The 20,987-nt window shown below is 51.6% G+C and overlaps 3 protein-coding genes across 5 annotated transcripts; 2 read left to right on the top strand and 1 right to left on the bottom strand.

Moving 5' to 3' along the window:
• Window positions 1-187: 187 nt before the first annotated feature.
• Window positions 188-3,471, top strand: CD3D (CD3 delta subunit of T-cell receptor complex). Of its 2 annotated transcripts, none has more exons than XM_086626878.1 (5): window positions 188-291; window positions 1,454-1,669; window positions 2,176-2,307; window positions 2,739-2,782; window positions 3,155-3,471. In XM_086626878.1, exons 1-5 carry the CDS (start codon window positions 219-221, stop codon window positions 3,215-3,217), a joined length of 528 nt encoding a protein of 175 aa, XP_086483004.1. In that variant the 5' UTR covers window positions 188-218; the 3' UTR covers window positions 3,218-3,471. The 2 variants fall into 2 exon arrangements, with proteins under 2 accessions (XP_086483004.1, XP_086483003.1); XM_086626877.1 differs by having other exon boundaries at window positions 1,451-1,669.
• A 3,956-nt stretch (window positions 3,472-7,427) lies between these two features.
• On the bottom strand, window positions 7,428-12,378 carry CD3E (CD3 epsilon subunit of T-cell receptor complex). 2 transcript variants are annotated; one of them, XM_009978954.2, is made up of 8 exons: window positions 12,338-12,378; window positions 12,112-12,221; window positions 10,662-10,682; window positions 10,343-10,363; window positions 9,625-9,834; window positions 8,688-8,840; window positions 7,816-7,862; window positions 7,428-7,568 (listed from the first exon to the last, which is right to left on the bottom strand). In XM_009978954.2, the coding sequence occupies exons 2-8, from the start codon at window positions 12,158-12,160 to the stop codon at window positions 7,512-7,514; spliced, it is 558 nt and encodes a 185-aa protein (XP_009977256.1). In that variant the 5' UTR covers window positions 12,161-12,221; window positions 12,338-12,378; the 3' UTR covers window positions 7,428-7,511. The 2 variants fall into 2 exon arrangements, with proteins under 2 accessions (XP_009977256.1, XP_086483002.1); XM_086626876.1 differs by lacking the exons at window positions 10,343-10,363; window positions 12,338-12,378 and having other exon boundaries at window positions 10,656-10,682; window positions 12,112-12,181.
• Window positions 12,379-15,237: 2,859 nt separating this feature from the next.
• Window positions 15,238-19,665, top strand: MPZL2 (myelin protein zero like 2). The gene is made up of 6 exons (XM_009982222.2): window positions 15,238-15,300; window positions 15,365-15,605; window positions 17,752-17,918; window positions 18,554-18,764; window positions 19,016-19,160; window positions 19,605-19,665. The coding sequence occupies exons 2-6, from the start codon at window positions 15,551-15,553 to the stop codon at window positions 19,663-19,665; spliced, it is 639 nt and encodes a 212-aa protein (XP_009980524.1). The 5' UTR covers window positions 15,238-15,300; window positions 15,365-15,550.
• The last annotated feature ends 1,322 nt before the right edge of the window (window positions 19,666-20,987 follow it).

The following is a 20,987-nucleotide window of genomic DNA, read 5'->3' as shown; positions in this document are numbered from 1 at the left end:
GCTGCCGGGGCACCCGCCGCCTCCGCCTCCTCCGCACGGCCATGGGGCGAGGGGGCAGGCGCGGGGCACCGCGGGCATCCCCCGCTGCTGCCGGAGGCAGGCCCAGCCCCCGGCATCCGGTGCCTGACAGATCTCGGGGCGAGTCGCGCATCCTGGCGAGGAGCTCTCTGCGCGTCCTCTCCTCCGAGCAGAGGAAGGAGCCGCCGCCGCTTCGTGCCATGCGGAGGAGAAGGGCTCTGGGCACCTGGGCGCTCCTCGCCAGCCTGGCCGCGGCCAGCTGGGCTGTCCGAGGTAAGTCCCTGGGCACCAGTTGCTGCCCGCGGGCTGCTGTGGTGCTGTGCCCCGTGGCTGAACGAGGGCAGCGCCGCGCAGACTGGCGCAGCGCGTGGAGTCCCCCGGCGCGGTGCGCCCGAGGGACCCCGCGCAGACGGCGAGGCCGGGGCTCGTCCTGCGCGCCGCGGCGGGCCAGCAGCCGTGCCTGTCGGGCACTCGCCGCCGTCCCTGGAGACTGCCACAGCGCGAGGGTCCCCGTGGTGGGGAGAGGGCGGGGGCAAAGCAGCTCCCCGCAGCTCACTGGGGTCGTCTGCCGTGGCACCTTGGCATGAGGTTTGAAAGCATCGATGGGGAGAAGGGAGTGAACGGTTCCTGAGGACAGGATGGCTCTGGATGCCCTGGACCGCTGCTGTGACAGCCTGGAGCCGTGCACGTTGATCCCGGGCTGTCCGTGATGGCTCCCACCTGCCTTGCAATGACACGGCGTGTAAAGTCAAACTTGGCAGCACCGTGGTAGGAGGCCAGAGGAGCCATGGGCTTTGTGCCTGGCACAAACATGCAAGCAGGAGAGGCTGTACTCTGCTCTAGCACTCAGCAAACGAGACAGGGAATTTGCTCGCCATTTACAGGCTCTGAAGGTGATGCCTTTGGGCCAAGGAAGCAATTTTGTGGTGGTTTTTGCACGCTTTTGATGAAAAATGTTTTTTTTTGCCATTGGGTGAAAAAGCAAATGAGTTTTTGCTTCCTCCTTTGAGCTCAGCTCCTGTCCTGCTGGTGGAAACATTTCGTTTTCTGGTGCACTGTCTCCCACTGCAGTTGCGTTTCAATACCAGTGTGATCTGTGGGCAGGATGAGGGCCACGCACATGCAGTGTGAATGGAGTACAGGTAGGCGCCCCATTCCAGTTAGTTTTCACTCTAAGGGATTTTGGTTCTCTAAGCCAACCAGAGCTTTCTTAATGTAACCGCTAGTCGAACACTAGACTACTTTTCTGCTGGGTAGTCTGCTTTTTGCAGAGTTTTTTGTTTGCAGTGTCCTTTCTGCTGCTCAGGGGACAGCCTGGTGCGATGCTTTCTACAACAGCTATCTCCATGAGTGAGGTCTCTGAGCTCTGCACAACTGTGAGGGTTGAGAACTCAGCTGTGAAGCTCTCTGCTTTTTTTTTTTTTTTTTACAGGAGAGAAAGTAATCTTGAAAGAAGCTAGTGGGAAGGCATTCCTGCAATGTGAAACAAAGAGCCAAGGTCCAGTCATATGGCTGAGAGATGGGAAGATGATAGAAAACGCAACACAGCTGGACTTGGGTGCAGTTCACGATGATCCTAGAGGCATCTATACATGCGTAACAGGAACGGGAACAGAACAGAGAAGTGCTCCCCTCCAGGTGCACTATCGAAGTAAGTGTTGCAAACCTGGTTTCTAGAGCCAGAACTGCTTGGAGTTTTCACCCAAGCTAGTTTTTGAGGGAACCACTAATTTCTCAGAGTTTGAGGGTGGTTCCACCAGTTCGTGGAAATCCTGACAGCTCCTGCACCAGGTTGCCCATGGGAACACTGAGCTGCATGTTGCTGTGCATGTGATATCGCTGGGAGAGATCTACAGCCTGATTTAGTTCCATGACCCAGCACTCATGCTGTCTCATTGCTAGCTGCTCTCTGGCCCTGTTGCGGCCTGCCCTGAGTGCTGGGGACACGTGGCAGCTTATACCACTGCCTTGGGTCATGCAGCAAGTCAGACTTAATCCCTGGTCTTTCTTGCCAGGGGACTGAAGCTTGTCAGGACTGGCAGAGCTGGCTGAGCACTTTGGGCTCAGACAGACCCTGGCAGCAGGGCAGAGGCTGCCAAGGGACAGGGTCTTGGTCATGGCCCTGCTTTCAGTGCCTGTGTCCTTTGGGGCTTCCAGTGTGCCAGAACTGCATTGAAGTGGACGCTCCCACCATCTCGGGGATCGTGGTCGCAGATGTTGTCGCCACTGTCTTCCTGGCGGTTGCTGTGTATTGCATCACTGGCCAGGACAAGGGACGCATGTCACGAGGTAAGGGGAGAGCTCTGCTGGCTGCCCGCAGGCGGGAACGGGAAGTGTCTGGGCATCCCTAGGAGCTGTGTGGTACCTAGGGACTTTCCGTCACGGCTCACAGAGCACAGTCACTGCAAGCTGCAGGCAGCAGCCAGCACACAGCGTGTCTAGGGTAGGAACCCACGTGGGCACTCCATGTACGCTTCCTGCCCCTAGCTCAGCTTCCCAGGAGAAGCCATTGAATGCACAAGGGTCACCAAAACACCATCCCAGGGACAGCAGCTGATGGCACAGGAACATCTGAGGCCTTGCAGGGGCTTTCTGCCGAGCCTCTCAGAGGAAGTAAAAGCACAGGGCCGAAAGCGGCTGGCCACTTGGGTTGGTTAGTAAACGTTCACCATGCTGTTCCTGACACCCCTGATCCCTGACCACCTTCTTTCTTCATTTAGCTTCTGACAGGCAGAACCTGATTGCCAACGAGCAGGTCTACCAGGTGAGTGTGGGCACACGTGGGTGTGTTGCGTGGGCTTCAGCACCTCTGTGTGGTGCGTGGCTGCATGTGGGACTGGCATGGCCATGACGGCACAGCTGCTGGGGGATACTTGGTGCCATAAGGTACAGAGCCACGTTGGAGATTGCTCTCTGCTGGGGCATTCACAGCCGCTTGCCCCTGAGTGACCTTGAGGATGGGGCAAGCTCAGCTACCCCGTGCCTTTTAATCACTTGGGGTGGTTAAGCTCTGTGCGCGGAGAGGGAAAGCTTGCCAAAAGCTTGGCAAAGAGAGAGTGGGCCAGCTTCCCCTCTACCCTCCTTCCAGGGCTGGACAGACAAAGTTGTAGCTCATCTCACCTTTTTTTTCTCCTAGCCCCTTGGCGAGCGGGACGATGGACAGTATAGCCGGCTGGCACCTGCCAAGGCCCGCAAGTGAAGCGGGAGGCACTGGGGCCTGCAACTCTGTCACACCGTGAGTGATACTACAGCAAAGCCACTGCCAGTGCCCAAGAGCACCAGTACCCTGCCCTGGCACTGCCTTCATAAGCTCCGTGCTGGCGGAAGACAGTGCGGATTTTTGCCTAGAGACCCCTCCAGCTCCTTGCCAGATGGGCTGCTTGTAGCACTCTGCTCTTTTCATGACCTCTTGTGCTTCTGTATTCCTCTCATTAAAGATGAGCCTATCCTATAGCCTGCTGCTCCATCGGTTGTGTTGTTGGGGAAGGTGTGTGCTGGATGCAGTCGGCCTGGATCCCTGCAGAGCCGTAAGGCTTCTGCCTGTTCCGGTAGGATACTGCTCTGCCAGTGCAGGCACGTGCCCATGGCTATCCACCTTTCTCTGCCAGGATCCAAATGGGTCTGTTGCTGAAGCTGGGAATGAGGGACCTTGTGGAGGGAGAGGGCTGCCACCCCCAACACTAGCAGAGGCTTTGTCTCATTTATTTCCCCTTCCAGAATAGGGAGTGGGGGACGCACAGCAGGGTCTGTGTCACCCCTGCAGAGTGCCTGCATGCCTCAGTCCCCTGGACAGAGCTGGAGGGCTGGCAGGAGGGAGGATTGGAGGACGTTTCCTCTGCACATACAGGGCCTGGCATCTAATTGAAGTCTCCAAACTGCAGAGGCTTGCCAGGTCCTTGGTACTCAGGCAGCCTGCAAGTTGCCTCAGCGCTTAGGGGAGTGAAGCATGAGCAAAGCAGCAAGCTGTGCTGGCTCTGTAGAAGAGCTAGCAGGGACTGGGCCCAAAGAGGAAATGGAAACAGCAGAGGGGATGAAAACTGCAGTAGAGACCATGCAAAACACGTGGCAGCAGAGTTGGCCAGGCAATGAAGGCCAGAGGCAGTCCACACTCCGCACCTCCAGTGTTCTTGGGAGGCTCCCCCACCCTGCTCTGCTTCTGCAGCCCGCTCGCCTTTGTGACCAGGCTGGGTATCTCTCGTTGGGCGTTCGGCAGCCCCACTTTCAGGCTCGCTAGCCGTCCCAGTGTGCTGAGTACAGCATGCAGTTGAGCAAACTTTCAGAGTCTTTCCCAGCTCAACCACCTCTCCAGCTACTGAGCAGCACTGGGTCTCCCCACACCAACCCATATCCTCCTGGCGAGATCCTCACTCCCCAGCTCTGAGCAGAAACAGCTAATGTGGTCTGACTATGGCCAAAACGGGAGGCAGATAACAGGCAAGTTCGGCTAGCAGTTAAAAACCTCAGAAACCAGGTCACCCTCCATGTGCCAGTTGCACACACCTGCAGGTTGTGTTTTCCTGCTTTTCTAAGAACCTGGGTGACAGGTTTTAGAGAGCGCCAGGCTGTGACTTGACTTGTGACTCAGTGGTATAAAGTAAGCACCAAAAGAGTTAAAAAAGTAAAAACTGGCTGCAAATCTGTGACGTGTATGACAGCAAGCTACACGCAGGCTGCGCAAAGCTGTGGTGCACCCCACATGCCCTTACTGGAACCGGCGCGTGATCAGCCTTCTTGCGGACAGTGGACAAGAAAGGGATGTTTTCCTATGGTGTCGGCTCTTTACGTTTTGCTCTTCACTGGAGCAGAATAACATCTTAGTGGCTTTTCTGCTCTAGCCTGCTCCAGTGAAGGGTGAGCCTGGCGGGGCCGTTGCAGGTAGAATATGGCGATGCCCACCTTTGGACTGCAAAGCCATTTGGGTAGGCCCTTACAAAACAAGTGGTCAGCAGGCTGCCTAGTTCTTAGCGCTTTCATCACCATCTCAAAGCCCTGAGCAAGGGTGGCTGACCACACCCAAAGAGCAGGAGAAACCCAAAGCAGGGTGGGTGCGTATGCTCTGCATCAAAGAGACAGCAGGGGCAACGTTTACAGCTCGCCTGTTTGTGGGAGGCTCCCCAGCACCTCACCCTTGGCAGGACAAAGAAACATTCTGTAGTGCAGCTAAGCACAGCAGCAGAGAGTTGTTGTCACTGCTTGGGCCCTGATCCCCACTGCGATAAGGAGAGTGTGGGATGGCACTGGTTGGGGCAAACACTAGGCAAATGTGCAGCCCCGTAGGTGGTGGCAGAAGCACTGGGGTGTAGCTTGAAGCAAAATTTAGACCTTGTACACCCAGAGTGGTCCGAGCTTCTCACATCCCATTTGTAGTAATGGGCTACGTAGCTGGGCTGAGCAAGGGTCCCTGGAGCAGTGATGTTTTGCAGAAGCTGAGAACATGGCCTAGAGTGGGTTTAGAGCTGCTGGGGGTTAGTGCTCTTTGTATCTTGCGATCTCCCTCCTAGATGTTTAGTGCCTTGTATGGTAAACCCAGCTGTGCTGCCTTTGAAACCACATCCTGTAAGGGTAAGCACAGCAATCCGAGGCACGAAACTTTGCTGGGTGTTCATCTCCCCATGCTGAAACTCAAGGATTAAACCACCCCCAGCCCCCATCGCTGCTGCTGTTTCCTCTCTTCAGAGCTGTTGCTCTGCAGAGCAACAGAAATGCAGCAAACTGAGCCAGTGTCAGACCAGAAATGTTCTCAGCCATCACAGAATCTCTTGGGCCTTTCTCCTTAAGTCACCACCTGTCCCACTGTTGCTGCTTTGAAAACCACAGCTTTTAAAATCAAGCAGATTTAAAATCTGTATGTTGAGTGCATGGGACCTCAGCTATTTCACTTGCCCCCAGACAGAGCCCCAGCTCCTGTTGCCCCCTGCCCTGCTCTCAGGCCCCGCTCCCCAAGCACAGCAGTGCGATTTTGCATGTGTAGTCATCCTCCCCACCCTGGCACAGTCTGCTCCCAAACCCCTTGTAGGCTGCTGCAAGGTGAGTCAACACAGACCCACAGAAGCTCTCACTGTCTCAGACTATTCCCGACCTGGGAACTCCCCTTTTTCTTTAACAGAGACAAAACCATGGGGGACATCTTGTCCAATGCATACCTGGGAGTGCTGTCTCCAGTTTTATTAATATATTACAGTTTTTAAATGTACAGAAAAAGTTAAAACAGATCTTGACCAAGGGCAAAGCAGCCCACCGTCTTTTTGACAGAACCCAGGTGGAGCTCACGTTACAGAGCTGAAATGCAGGGAGAACGGGCAGCAGCAAGGGACAGATCACAAGAATCTCTAAGAGCATTACCTCTGATAAATGAAATTCTGACAGCAAATGTACTTGTATGCCCCTTAAGGTATAAGACACTCAAAGAAATGTGTTTATCCTAAACTACACCACACAATATCAGTAAAAATGGAGTCCATGAAGTCTCTGGGATGAGAAGGACAGCCTAGCAAAAGGGTTCGATGCTTTCTTAGATTTTGTAGGTCCTGGGCTTTATCTCTGTGGCCCCAGCACATGAATTTCAATTCCAGTGAACAAGCTGTTTCAGAGCAGAGTCCTAGTCCTGGGGCTGAGCCAAAGGGTCTCGGTTCCAATCTGGGAAACCTGAAAACCCCTGTTGTGCTGTCTCAGTACGACTGCAAAGCTGATACTAATTGCTAAGTGAGGGTTCAAATCATACCTGAATTCCCCACTATTTCATAGTAACAAAGATCTAACGCTCAACCAAGCACTAAATTTCCTGACAGGAGGCTTTCAGATGGCTTGGGAAGGCACCAAATCCCCACATGATGCTACGAGGATGCTCTGCCAAAGGTCTGAACCAGAAAGGTCACTGGATACAAAGTGGTACTTGCTTCCTACAGAAGAAGGGCTGGGGGATGGACGGGTTGGTCTGCATGTACCGGTAGAAGTGGTTCTCATTTTTTTTAAGGCAAACTGTTCTTTTTGAGTTAAATATTTTCATTCAAAGCAGTGTCTTTTCTTTATAATATACTGACAGCCTTTGTTCCTTTTGTTACAATCCTGGGCAGCAATGAACATGAGAGCAGGATGAGGTCAGAGGCCAGTCACTCTGAGACGGACCCACTAGCTGCCCAGGGCAGCATGGGGAGCAAGTGGAGGCACCCAGGGCAGAAATCAAGTGGGAGGGAAAAGCAGAGCACACAACTGGTGCAGAGAGAGAAGCGTGAGGGGAAAGGAGGCCAGGAACCACAAGTGAGGCTGCAGTCCTTTAATGAGAAGGAAAACTTCTCTTGCCAATGTGCTCGTTTGTTTCTTTTCCCTGACATCAAACGGGAGGGAGAGTGGAGGCAGCAGGGTGCGTGTCCGGTGCAGCCGCCGGGCGCACCCACAGCGCCGGGGCATCCGCAGGGCTGCGGAGAGCAGTACCAAGCCGGGTGGCAGCGCTCAGCCCTCTGCTGCAGTGTTCCAGCCCATCAGCCCTGGGGATTTCAGAAGCCCCTCGATTCCAGGCCTGCATACACCTCCCGCTGGCCTTTCCGGATGGGCTGTGGGAACAGCAGAGATGTTAGTTTGGGAATCCTCAGCACACAGTTCTGCTCCCACCTCCCTGTATCAGCACCGGGGAAGGGGCTCCACCCTCAACACCTTTTGCCTCCACTCCTTGGAAAGCTTGGAGGTTAAGTGGGTCCTTCTTCAAAGGAGCAAGAAGGAAAAATGCTACAGATTCCCAGCTCTGGCTATCCCTCCCCAACAAGCAGAGAGAGAGATGGAAAAAACACAAGTTCTTCATACCTCATAGTCCGGGTTTGGAACAGGAGGAGGACGCTGCACCTTCTGACCTGAACAGAGGCAAAGAGAGGTCACCCTCAGTGATGATTCATATAACACAGCACAAGGGAGTTTCATGGAGATGATCCCAGCGTCACGCATGCCACAGGTCAACAGTTATGGCTTAATTGTGAGCTTAGAGCTTTTAAAGACCCAACTGCTGCAGGCAGGAGGCCTCACCATCCTTCAGGAAGAAATCAGGTTTCTTTTAGGAAGGGTAAATTTCTCGCTTTCCTGGCTGTGAACAGATACTTGGAAACAAGAAGGCCCTCTAAGCACAGGCGCAGGCTACAGCTCCACAATACAGATACCGCATCTGTACTCCTCTGCCTCAGCAAGCTGCACAGGCACGGGCACATCGTCACGTTTCTGTTGAACCCAGCATGCAACGTGCACAGTAAGCGCGCAGTGCGGAATTCAGAGCTGCCAAAAGCCAGGAATCCAAACTTATAGTTTTAATAACACCACAATTTCTAATCACGTCTTCTGTGTGTGGGATTAATTCCTGGTCTTTGATGGCCTGAGACAGCAGCTGAGCGGGCCAGGGCTGGGCTGGGCTTGCAGCAACGCTCACACGCTGAGCACCTGCCGTGCAGTTTGCTTCAGCGCAGAGACAATGCCGCTGTGCCGCAGCCTGTGGAATGGGCTCCCATGGGCAGGGCACCGGCCCTGCAAGAAGGCAGCCCGGAGCAACAGCTGTGGCAAGCGGGAGCGTTGTCAGGCAAAGTCTTGGAGGCTTAGGGGGAAACAGAGGTGCTTCATCACTCAGGGGCAAGGGCTCGATTCAGTGCTGAGCGGGCATCGTGGTGAGCAGAGGAGTCCAGAACAGCTCTTACCTCGTGGCCGACTGCCAGCACCAGCGCTCGATCTCCCCTTCCTGTCTTTGCTGAAGTAGTAGACCAGGATCAGCACCCCAAGGGTGATGAGAAGGTCCGCAGTGATGATCCCTGTCACCGCCAAGGCATCCAGCTCCTCGCAGTTTGCGCACACTGCCGGGAGAGACGACGGTGCTCAGAGAGGGTTGCCCTTCCCCTCCAGCACGGAGAGCCCGCGCCTCGCTCGCCTGCGCAGTGCCGTGGAAAAGGCACGGCTCTGGGGGGGAAGGAGATGAGCAAACTGAAATGGGGGGGACAGGGCAGGCTGTTCCATCTGCCCCACCATCACCATCTGCCAGTGGACACGCCGCAGGGAGCGATGTGTGCAGCTTCCCTTGCTGCCCGCCGCTGGGTGCCTGGCCTGAGTCAGGGCTGCGGAACAGCTCTGAGAACTTCGCCCCCTCTGCCTGTGCTGGAGCCTTAGTCCTGAACACAGAGCAGCTGTGCCAACTTCCAATGGCTGAGAGGCTTAAATGGCTCTGCAGGGTGGGGGTGAACTGCCCCGGGTTGGGGGGTCACGGAAAGTTGTGTGCTCCGCGTGGGAGCTTTCCGCTCTGCACGGTGAGAAACGCCTCCAGCCTTTGTGGCAGACATTGCTCTTGCCTTGTAGCGTGGGAGAAGCTGTGTTAAAAAACATCACGCACTGTGTACGTGGGAACGTTGACATGCAGCCAGCTCGAGGACAGTGGAAGGGAAAGGTGCAGAGAACAGGGAGATTCCCTGTGCCAGAAAAGGGCTCTGGGACTCTCCTACTGCCCGCGCAGAGTGGGAAGGGCCTCAGCAGGATTGTGTTCGCCCGGCCCAGCAGTGCTGAAAGTAAGGTTCCAGCTCCTAATATCTGTCACTGAAATGTGTAGACTTCATCCTTAGCCTGCAGACAGAGTGCTTTTTCACTCACCTCTGGCATTCAGGTACATTTCGTGCTTCTTGTCACTGGACGAACAGCTCACGTTGATGGGAGAGCTGTCGTGGTTCTCTATAACGTGCTTCCTCTCGGTGGTGGGCACTGAGGCCCCAGCTAACTCCCAGGCTATGCTGCCTTCAGTCAAGGGACATGTGATTGTCACTGTGGTTCCAGAAATCTCAACCAGGAATTCGTTGTTGGAAGCTGGGCCAACGAGAAGGGAAACCAGCATTACAACCAGCTTCTGGGCGGGCTTCCCCACCCACCCTTCGTCCCACTGTGCCAGTTTGCTCTGCAAAGTCTTTGATTTCATGGTGTAACGTAAGTTCCTCGTGTACGTGCCTTCTGCGTGCATGTTATCCTTTAGTTTTTTATACCGATTCTTTGCAACACTAACCAGTATCAAAACACCATCGCAGAGCGCTCAACTTTGTGTCAGAGAGCCCGGCCGCCTGCACACGTCGTTCTGTTTATCCATATGCTTGCTGCTCTCTGCAAAGGGCCAACCCTGCTTGGAGACCACTAACAGTAATCGGGGGCAACTCGTTACAGCTGGTTTTTCTGATGGGTGATGACAGTAGCAACTAACAGGAAGTTTTTTCCTCCTAAAATGCTGCTTGAACTCAGCTATTTTTTGCTGCCTTCACCTGTGAGGCATCTGCAGTCTTTCTATCATGCTAAATAGGTAAGAATGCTGGTAAAATACACTTACCCTCCTCTGCTTCTGAGTCATCTGCAAAGGAGAGAATAGTAAGTGTTAATGAATCAGCCTGCTGTTACCTTACTGCTTGTTGCTGTTGGAAAATGCCCAGCCCTGCTTGGGGATCACTAGCAATAACTAGGGACAACTCATGACAGCCATTTTTTCCAATCAGTGAGATCAGTAACAATTAATGATCGGGGAGTTTTTCCTATCTTATGATATTTGCAAAATTCAAACATTTCTATGTGACTTTTAGTCCTCGCTTGTGAGGCACAGTTGGTCTTTTTATCATATGAACTCGTTAATAATGCTGGTAAAATACACTTACCCTGCTGAGCTGCAGTGCCAACTACAAAAGAAAGAATAGTACATGGTAAGTAATTCAGCTACTAATATCATACGCTTTTGCTACTTCAAGGATATGCTTTCTGAACTCAGCGGCTTGAAAAAGATGTTTATACTCCTGTATTTGTGCTAAAGGCACTAGAAGGGTTCTGTTAGCTGAGACAGGATGTTGTTTCGAAATGAAGTCTTTTCCTTCAGAAGCCATTTTTAACATGAACTAACGCAGAATGGAAATTTGAATAATTTTCCAACCCAGTTTAGAAAAAGGGTTATTGCAAGCTGTACCCCCAACAATTCTGCTTTATTAGCATGGACCAAAGATTGCTGGAAAATCATGCCTGGTTTCTGTAGTAAGAACCACTGTCCTCTGCAAGAGCGTACTCGCTGGAGGATTGGACCCTGGCACTTGATTTAACTCTATAAAACAGTTCATCTATGTGATTTTTCTCTCTTGGTAGGAAACAAGTAGCTCCACTGAAGTCTCTGGAGTCGGAGTATTAAAGAAACAGTTTTTAGGAGGTCTGAATCACATTTGCGATTTGCTTTAAAGATATTTGTTGGTAGAAAGTAACATAAGTAAATAAAGGAATGACCTGTATTCATGCGTTCAGCGCTGTTGTCTCATCCCAGGTAAAGCTTGCTTTATAATAGGAGTTACTTGTAACAAAATTGTAGATTTGAAATTCCACAGGCATAGGACTTGGCTGGAGACAAGGTGATCTGATGCTCTTTATGTGAGATGAATTTAAATTTGAGAAAAGAACAGGCCACTGCTAAAGCAAACATTTTCAGTCTTCTCAAAGAATAGCAGCTGGTATTTGCAGCACATTGGCAGAGCAGCTGTAGCCTTATTGTAGTATCTTTTATCTTTCAAACTTATATCTCGTAGTTACCAACTTCTTTATAGTCTTTACAGATACTCTGTGCTGCATCCTAAACAAGCTTCCGAACTGCTGGTCAATTCAAACTGGTAACATGGAAATTGCTGCCACTCCCATGACAGCACAGTGAATGGAACTGAAGTTATTTACCCATGATCAGAACACAGTTTAAGAGGAGTGCACGAATAAAGCATAAAAACACAATTAAAACCGCAGGACCTTATAGCTCACACTGCTGCAGAAAGCGGTGCATCAAGCTCCAACTCTGCTGCGTGGAGACCGGGTGCCTTAGTGAGCCAGCTAGTAAGGGAAAATTCACTAGGGACCTTAGGTTCTTTTCTGCAGCCTGAGAGGGCTGGATTCCCGTTTCCCTGTCCCTGCACTCTGAAGGGAATTCTCGCTCTGGAGAGCAGCAGCTCCCCAGGCACTGCGCATGCTGGTTGCAGAAAACGTGGCTGCAGGTGCTTTGCCAAAGCAGTCGCACACCCCTGTGCTTCCTCCTCTGGGCAGCCACCCTTCTGTCCCCGGGGGCTTCTGGCCACCTGTACTCACCCCCGCAGAGCAGGAGTCCCAGGAGGGGCAAGGACCGCTCTAGCCTCATCCTTGTGTTCCTCCTCCTCTTGTTCTTCAGTACCGCATCAGGTTGGCGTCACCGAGGCTGGCTGTGAGGGAAGAAAAACGTGTCGGCTTCTTAAGTTCTTGCTTACAAGAAAGAGGCCCAAGATTTTTTCCCAGAATTGTGTACAGCAACGAACTGAGCAACGCTGGGGAGACTCACTGTTTCCAGTGAAATCTGCAGGCAGCCAAGACAGACGGAACACGTATGGTAAAATAAGCCCATGTCAGGAAGTGCAGAGGCTCAAAAGGTCTTCACGGAACGTCATTGACAGCAAAGGGTGACGGCTCTGCACCGGCCCAGTTCAAGTCTCGGGAGACCTGTTGTAACTGCCCTAGGAGCAGCAGGAGAGATAAACGAGCCTGGATTAGATTTGCCATTAGGACCTTCCTAATAACTTTTTGAAGCGAGTGTTTCTGAAGTTCAAACTACTGCAAGCAACTTCACATAGTGAGGGAATAAACAGAAGAACCAGAAATGCTACAAGGAGCTCAGCGCCTAGAAACTCTGTACGGCCAGCAGAATGAGCCTCTAAGTGCCAGGCCGTAAATCATGGGGGTTTTAATTGCTGAGGACGCAATCTAGAGTCTACTTGGTGGTGGTTGTTCTCTAACACAACCCATTTAATCCTGCTGCCTCTTCAAGAGTGGCATTTGCCAGCTCCTCACCCAGGCTTGCCTCCGCACGCGTCCTGACAGTGCGGAAAGCAGCAGCTGAGGGTGGCAGCCCCTGCTGCCAGCCTCCGCCCTGAAGCGAACGCTCTGCTCCCGACAGATACTCCATGGCGTGCTCTCCTGTTAGGAGGGAATCTGCTCGCCTGTGTTGCTGCTTCTGTTCGGTTTCAGTTCGAGACTGCCCAAGCCGTTCTACGTTTTCGTGCAGCGTTCGTACTCCCGTTACGAGCCGCACCTGCGATAAAGCCAGCTTTATTTCCTTCAGCCACAGTGTGGCTGCCTGCTGGCCGGTCCAGCAGCCCTCGCAGACGCGAAACGCTCGGGGAAGGCTCAGGCTGCTCGGGGAAAGCCCGTGCCGCGGCAGCGGAAGGGAGCACGGCCACCCCGAGCCCCGCGGGGGCGGCCCGGCGCCGCTGGAGGGCGCCCCGAGCCCGCCGGGGCCGCGGCGGGAGCCGGTGCGAGCGCGCGGCCCGTCCGCTTCCCTCGGCCCGGAGCCCGCGGCGCGGCGGAGCCGGCCGGGAGAAGCGGGGGGCTGAGGGCGCCGGGCCGCGGCAGACCCCGCGCAGCCAGCCGCGCTCCCCGCTTCCCGGGGCCCTGCGCTCTGCGCCCGCCGCGCGGCTCCGGGACTCCGTTCCAGCAGCCCGGAAGGATGGAGCTGGCTGCTCGCTCCTTCCCAAGAGCTCAGCATTCCAGGATGCTCACAGTGTCATGGGCCCGTGTTTCGTGTATTGAGGTGCTCACTTCAGCCGGCAGATCTTTCTTACCTCTCTTTCAGAATGAAAAACCAGAGAATTTGTGTGCCAGGCACATGGGCTTCTCTTAGCGGTGGGAGCCAGCGCGGTTTGAAACACGGTGGTGAAGATTAGTAAAAGTCTGCGAGTCAAGATCAGGACAGACCCCTTCCCAGTCCTGTGCGTTAGACAAATGTGGTCTCAAGTGAGAGCCAGTAGCGTTGTTATGTGGCCAGAGTGGCCAAAGGGCCATTACAGCAAGAAACACGCTTGTCCTACCGGACTCCGCGTGGGCTGCCTGAGGACAAGAAGTTGGCGCTGTGCAGAAAGGCAGTCTTGGGAGGTGGCAGGGAATCGGCTGTGGAGCACTGCCTTGCAGATACCTGGAACGAAAGCCGAAAAGGTGAAAGTATCCTCTGGTTGCAAAACAAACAAACAAAAACCTCCAGCCTAAAAAATATTTATGGTGGCAATGAAAGAAACGGAAATGATGTTTTGGAATAGTAGCTGAGCGGAAGTCTGGGGAGAGACAGTGATGAAGGCTTAACACAGGGCCAAATTATTCCCATGAAAACAGAGAGATCTGGTGTCTCTGAGCTATTAGCAGAGACAAGATTCTCTGTGCTTTTCTGTGGACAATCCATGAGACTGATGCCCTCAGTGGTTTTATATATTGCTGACTTTGTAACTTGAAGTTTAAAAGTGAAAAATAAATTCAGTATTCTCCTCAGACGACAGCAAATGGGAGGAGAGATGTCCACATGGTTGCTCTTTAGCAAAAAGTCTGAGAGTCCTGCTGCTGTCCTTTTTCCAACAAAACCTTGTTCCGTCCAGTCCTGATGTCCTCTCAGTGCATCCCAGGTAATCCCAAACATCCCAATCGGAGCCCATGCTGCTGCACAGCAGGAGTGCCCTCGCTCTGCTCCTTAGCTCTGAGCTGAAGGGAGCCCTTCAAAACACCCAGAGGTTAGGGCATCCTCCTGTCCCTGCCTTGACACCACTGCAAGGAAAATTAGCATTAATCGCAATGAAAGCTCGTAACCTAGGATGACTTCTTGGAACTAGACTGTGGGCCAGACACAAACACAGCCACAGCCAGCAGCAGGTTCTACTGTTGAAGTGATTTATGGTCTTTGAATGCAAACATCCTTATTTTGCCAACACAAGTGCACAACTTGATTTCGTGCTCTCACAGGCGCCACATGCCCCCAGGAAAATATCTTGCATCGCACTGAGCTCTCGTACCCTGCGCTGCTTGTCAAGCATAGTGGGGTTTCCCCAGCTGTGCCTGGACTAACCCCGGGCTGGACTCGTGTCCATTGTAATTGTCTTCTGACTTTTCCAAGAACATCACGAGCACCGGCTAATGCAGTCTCCCACTTCTGCAGGATGGCCGAGACCGAGTAACGTTACACTTGATCTTACTGCAGGGATCTGTGTTTCAGTGGATGTTTCCATCCTCTGGATGTGTGCCCACCCTGCTGCCACAGACTGCCTGCTTTGAGTTGCTTTTCTTGGATTGTTTGCAGGTTTTTGCCAAACCAATGGCCCTCATTCCTTCGAGCTACCTGTAAACACCTTCAGGCAAATTTTCTTTTAGGAGCAAAATTACCTCCCACCAGAGGGGAGTGGTTTCAGCTGCAAGCTGGGAGGAGGGATGATTGCAACACAAAAGAGCAAAGGAATATGGGAGGCAGAAGAAATTAATCTTACCTTGGAAATCTCCCTGCTTTACACAGAGAAGCTGGCTGTGCTGGCCCCACCTTGCCTCCCAGTGCAAGGGCAGGCTTTCTGACTCAGGTGGGAAGGAAGACGCACATCGCCTTGCGGGCCAAGCCGAGAGACAGGACTTTGCCCGACTGTGCTGGGAAGGCTTTGAGAAACTCATCTTTCACCCGGTTATCAAGAGCCTGAAACGAATTTCTCCTTCCGGTACTGCTTAACCCGTGGAGGACGGACTTGTCTTCCTGATGCGTGGCCCCAACTGGCCCGGTGCCTTGCTCCTCCTTGGGGTACAGCTCCGAGGTAAGGAAACCCGGTACTGCCTGGCCTCAGTTGCCATCTTGACTTTCCTCTTCTGATCCCTTAATTATCGTCCTCATTAAGGCAGCAACTTTACAGGAGTCTCGGATACTTGTGGGCGATCACTGTGATTCTTTCGGTCCAGGGTTCACTGCAAGTGACACAAACTGATTGAGTTTCTTCGACAAACAGGTTTAGGTGTGTTCAAGCGGAAGAAGAACACTGATCTCTTTCTGAGCTCTGGTTACACATCTTTTTCTCTCCTGCTGGGAATCTGGACTTTACTCCTAGATGTTTTTTCCAGTCTTTGTTACTAGACAATCAGAGATTGTTAAGCAGCACTGGGTTTAGATCCTTTACACAGCAACGACTCCAGACCAGCAACAATAAACTTGCTTGAATTTTCAGGGTTTTTTATCAATATAGCTGGAATCTAAGAACACCATGTCCTCCTTTCCCAAATGCATCAGCACATGGGTACACTCAATGATCTATCTTGAAAAAAGTATTTCACGGTTATTTCCCACAGTTGTTCTTTTAAAGGAGTACAAAACGAAAAGGTTTGACACTGAATCTTTGGATGAGAAACATGATCTCTGCCAATGAAGCTTTTCAAACGCGCACCTTCAACGTTTTGGCATCTCAAATATTTTCTCCTTTGAGAAAAGCAATTATTTGGCAAGGAAGTCTTTGGTTACAAATTATTTTCAAATGCAGGAAACGTGTTGATCGTCTTTATTGTGAAGCCATATTTTACAACCCCAGATAAGCTTTTTTTTCTTTCTTGAATCACACTGGGGTGAGTTAACCCATCTTCCTAAAGTGACAAGAAATTATTAATATTTTCTTTTTCTGCTGGGTTAGTTTGGCCAATGTGAAAACAAAATTAATGGGAGCACTGTATGAGGAACGGGGAGGACTGTCCCTTTCAGCAGCAGCAAGACTTTCAGCTCAGCACTGCAGTTTTGTGGAAACTAACCCACTCAGGGAGATGAAGCAGACAGGCAAGCAACGCCGCGACCGCAGGGCAAAAAGCAAGAACTTGCAGCACCGCCGTTTTGGTAGCACTGGTCTGCTGGGGTGGCTGAGCTTTGTCTGGAAGGGCAGGGCAAGCCAGAGGGCAGCGAGGGCTCAGGCGTGAGAGGCATCTTCACCAGCAACCCTTCGGTTTCCTGATTTCTGGTTTTTCTTCCTTTCGTGTCTCGGTGCTCTCTCTCTCTTGCTGATTGTCTCTCTTTCAGGGTAGTCTGACTCGATGCTAACTTATTTTAAAAGCCGCAGCTGCGGTGCTTTGGTTAACAGAGGATGTTTCTTTGACAAACAAATGCTTACAGATTTACCTTGAGGGTTTCCTGTAGAGTTCCTCGGCCTGACTATATTTGTCCAGCTGAGCTATTAACAGGCACTTCATACATCACTAAGAGCAGTTCTCACCGTGGGTGCGTGACACTCGGACTGATAATACAAAGAGAATAAAGGAAAGTTTTAGCAGGGGAAGTAGCAATTGTTTGCTGGGGCTCAGCAGCCCTACTTGGAAGGGCAGGACTGCTTTTCTGAAGAAATCTGCTCAGGGAATTGAGTGCAGTATAGTGTAATTGCTTGTCAACGTGTGACCAGGACAAGCATATGAAAAGTTATATGGTATCTTTAGTAGCGTTCAGGAGCAAGCGTATGTTTAAGGAGGGATGGTATTTACAACAGCATTGTACCTCCTACGCGTCGAGTTTGCTCATGCCTGAAGAGAGACGTTTCCCTCCGAAACAAAGCCTATTGTCCCCACAGGTGAGTCCTTTGCAGTGGTGCTCTCTCAACCGGTTATCAGATCTGTGAGTGTTAAACTGTGCAGCCACAAAACTGCGAAGAAAGCGGCATCAGCAGTTCGTGTGAACCAAACTCCCTTGAAAGCGCACTGTGCTGCTTTGCATACCAACTGACAAAATCTAAGGAGCAGGGGGATCTCTGGGATTGTGCATCCGCAGGATCGGCCCCCTCAGTAATGACATCTGTGTGCTCCTGACTGTGGGTTACACATTGATGGAGACAGATAAGGCAGGCTCCTGCATAGACGAAACGCAGATAAGGAGAAGTGATGAGCTCACTCCTAGACAGTAGGTTTCTTTACCTCTAATGCCTGCTGTTCTCCCTGCAGCACTGTGGCCTGCGGCAGCCGTGGAGGTTCACACTTCCAAGGAGGTGAACGCTGTGAATGGCACTAACCTGCGGTTAAAATGCACCTTTTCCAGCAGCAGCCCTATCAGCCAAGACCTGTCCGTGACCTGGAACTTCCAGCCCGAGGACCTGAGCTCTCATGAGCCGGTGAGTGACACTTTTATGCTCCGTTTCATGGATGCACACTTTCCCAGACAAAGCCATCCCAAGGTCCAGCACTGGGTGAGCCCAGTGGCTGCAGCAGTTCCGGCTGTGGGTATGGACACAGCTGAAGTGCACGAGTATGTGCATCCCGGGCCTTTTCTCTGCTGCTCGTAACAACTACTCTGAGCAAGAAGTTTTATTTACAGACCCTGACTAAAGAAACATTGCTTATGTGTAGTTTGGGGTAATCAGCGTTAAAATATCCAAGGCCTGATGAAACTGCACCTGCTTACACTACAGCTGAACCCTATGTCTTAGCTGGCACTCTGCACCTGACGCTGCTTACAGGATGTTCTGCCTTGGCCACCATGGCAGGGGGAGCACCTCAGCTGGTGCTGCCCTGTAACTGGAAGAGCTGAACAGCGCCTGGCAAAGCCTTGGGCCTGAGCAGGACAGAGCTGGCATGGCTGCTGGAGCAAAGGCACTATCTTTTGAACCAGCCTCGGAGTCATCTGAGAGCGACTGAGCCTGCGCAGCTCTCCACAGCTTTGGCCGCGTGCCTCAGCCAGTGCCACTGCTGTTTCCGTCACAAATACTGCCCAGTATGTAAAGATGACAGCTTCCTCTCTGTCTTGCAGGTATTTTATTACCTGAAGGAGCCCTACAAGGTGCCTACTGGACGCTTTAAAGAGCGAGTCACCTGGGATGGGAATATTGAGCGTAATGATGCTTCCATCGTTATCTGGAATTTGCAGCCCACTGACAATGGGACATTCACCTGCCAGGTGAATAACCCACCAGATTTTTATGGCACAATTGGTCAAGTGCGACTCAGAGTTGTGCAGAAAGGTGAGAGGCCAAGAACCCCACCGGCGGTCATGTGAATTTAGCCAGTGCGAAGCATTGGCAGGTCTTCCTCCACGTTTGGGAAAATGTGTGGAAGACGAGGGATTATGAAGAGAAGGCATGAGGGTAGTTAATGGACGCGAGGTAAAAAGGAGGCTGAGGAAAGCTTATATTAATGGATTCAGGTTCCCAGCCTCATACCCAGAGCCCTGTGTGTGCCCCTCTTGTTCATGTATCTCTTTCTCTTCGTGCAGTGCATTTCTCAGAAATCCACTTCCTGGTGGTGGCCATTGGGTCTGCTTGTGTTCTGATGATCATTGTGGTGACAGCTGTGATTATCTGTCGACATCATCGGAAGAAAGTGCAAGAGAAGAGGATCGAGGTGGCAGACGCTGAACTGTAAGACAGAGGAGAGAGAGAGAAAGGCTTCTGGGAAAGCTTGTCAAATATGTATCTTCATAGCTGGTCTGAATCGTTGGCTTGGACCCTACACTAAGCATCTACAAGGCAAACCTGCCAACACAATTAGCAATAATTGGCTGCTTACTTGCAGTTGGAACAGAGCCCCAGGATGAATGAGCTTTGGAGTCCTCGTTTTGCTCTTGCCCTTTGTGGTAGCTCCTCACTCAGAGAAGGACCCAGCTGTTGTGGTGGTAGTTGGCAGATGATCGCTCTGTTCTCTCCTCCACGAACCTGACACTGTGGTCGCCGTGCGTGTAGCACGCTAATCAGCTTATCACGTAACTCGTTATATGTTATGTATGTTATATGTAACTCAGAACAAGACTCTACAGCTCAGGAGATCCGATGCTGATTTTGGCTTCCCCCTTTTCTTCATAACAGTAAAGAAAAGGAGACTCTGAAGACTAGAGAAGAAAAGGAAGCCAGTCCATTAGAAGACTAGAGGTCTTTGATGGTACATGCAACGCAGGTATCCATTCAAACATTCCCTAATTAATGTTTCGGTGTTACAGCAGACTTTCTAAAGAGACAGTTTTACTGAGGTGTTTCACTTCTATTCACAGTCAACAGGCCATGGTAGCCATAAGCAGAAACCACAGTCACAGTTGGCTCTTGAGGAACCTTCAGAGAGGGACTGATGACTGAACAGGCAGTGGAGACAGAACCGTCTCTTAACTGTAGAAGAGACTTCTCCACCCCAGTGCTGAGGATCATTTGCAGGAAAGCCATTGTTGCTGCTTTCCATGACATGCCTGCTTTGTGGATCCAGAGGAATTAATTAATTTCCTTTCACCAGTTTAGAATCTATTTTTTGTTTCATTTAACCTTTATTAGTTTAAAATTGCTGCAGGAAGACTGAAACTGTTTCCAGATTTGCTGCCTTTGCTGAAACATTTCAGCATAATTTTTACCCACTTAATTTCTGAGGTCAGCAGTTGCCTCTACTATTTTAATATCCCTGATTAATGAATCTGTTTTGTTTTCCTTATAACCTTTCTTCTTAGGTACTTCTAAAGCAGATGGTGAAAGCTTGTAATTTTGGATATTAGAACAAAGCTGAATTACAGACGCCTCCTGCTGCGAGTGTGGCATCCCGGCTCAACCTGAAATTCTTGCAAGGAAAGAGGATGCCCTTAACATAAGTTGTAAATTTCCTTCACTGAGGCAAAAGAGGAGGAACTTGCCCTATGAACAAGGAACTTTCCCTAATCTTCACACCCGTGGCATGTGAAGAAGGCTGCTCTGAAGATGAAAGAACGCCAAAAGATTTGAACAAAACGCCAAGATAGCTGACTGAACAGAGATTATCAAAGTGTCTGAGCAGACACACTCTCGCACCTTGAAAATCGCAGGGTGCGTTTGAGTTGCCCTGTTTTTCCTCCCTCAAAATCCTCTTTGACGTCACTGAAAGGAAAACTGACTATGTGAGGGATCGGAGGAGCAGCCAGTTGCTACCACGTACTCTCAATCTCTTTGCTACTTTAAATGGGAAGTGTTACAGTTTGGGAATGTATGCCCTTTCTTACTTGGGACAACGTTTACCCGTGGGTGTGTTTTGCGTATGGATCTCCTGCAGCTTCCGCAGGCTTTGTAACTGCGGCAGCTGAGGACACTGCCTTCTGCTGCGCAGCACGCGGCCATGCGCCTCAGCAGCTCCCCTCCTTTTCCCGCTCCCGCTCTGCCGGTACATCCCAAAGCTGGCTTCCTTTCCCCTCGGCTCTCCAGCCCTGCTTCTTTCCCCGGCTCAGCAGCCCTACGCCCACC

Source organism: Tauraco erythrolophus, chromosome 26 (genome assembly GCF_009769465.1).
Source record: "Tauraco erythrolophus isolate bTauEry1 chromosome 26, bTauEry1.pri, whole genome shotgun sequence".
In the NCBI taxonomy this organism is placed as follows: Eukaryota; Metazoa; Chordata; class Aves; order Musophagiformes; family Musophagidae; genus Tauraco; species Tauraco erythrolophus.
This window is presented reverse-complemented; position numbering and strand designations above follow the sequence as displayed.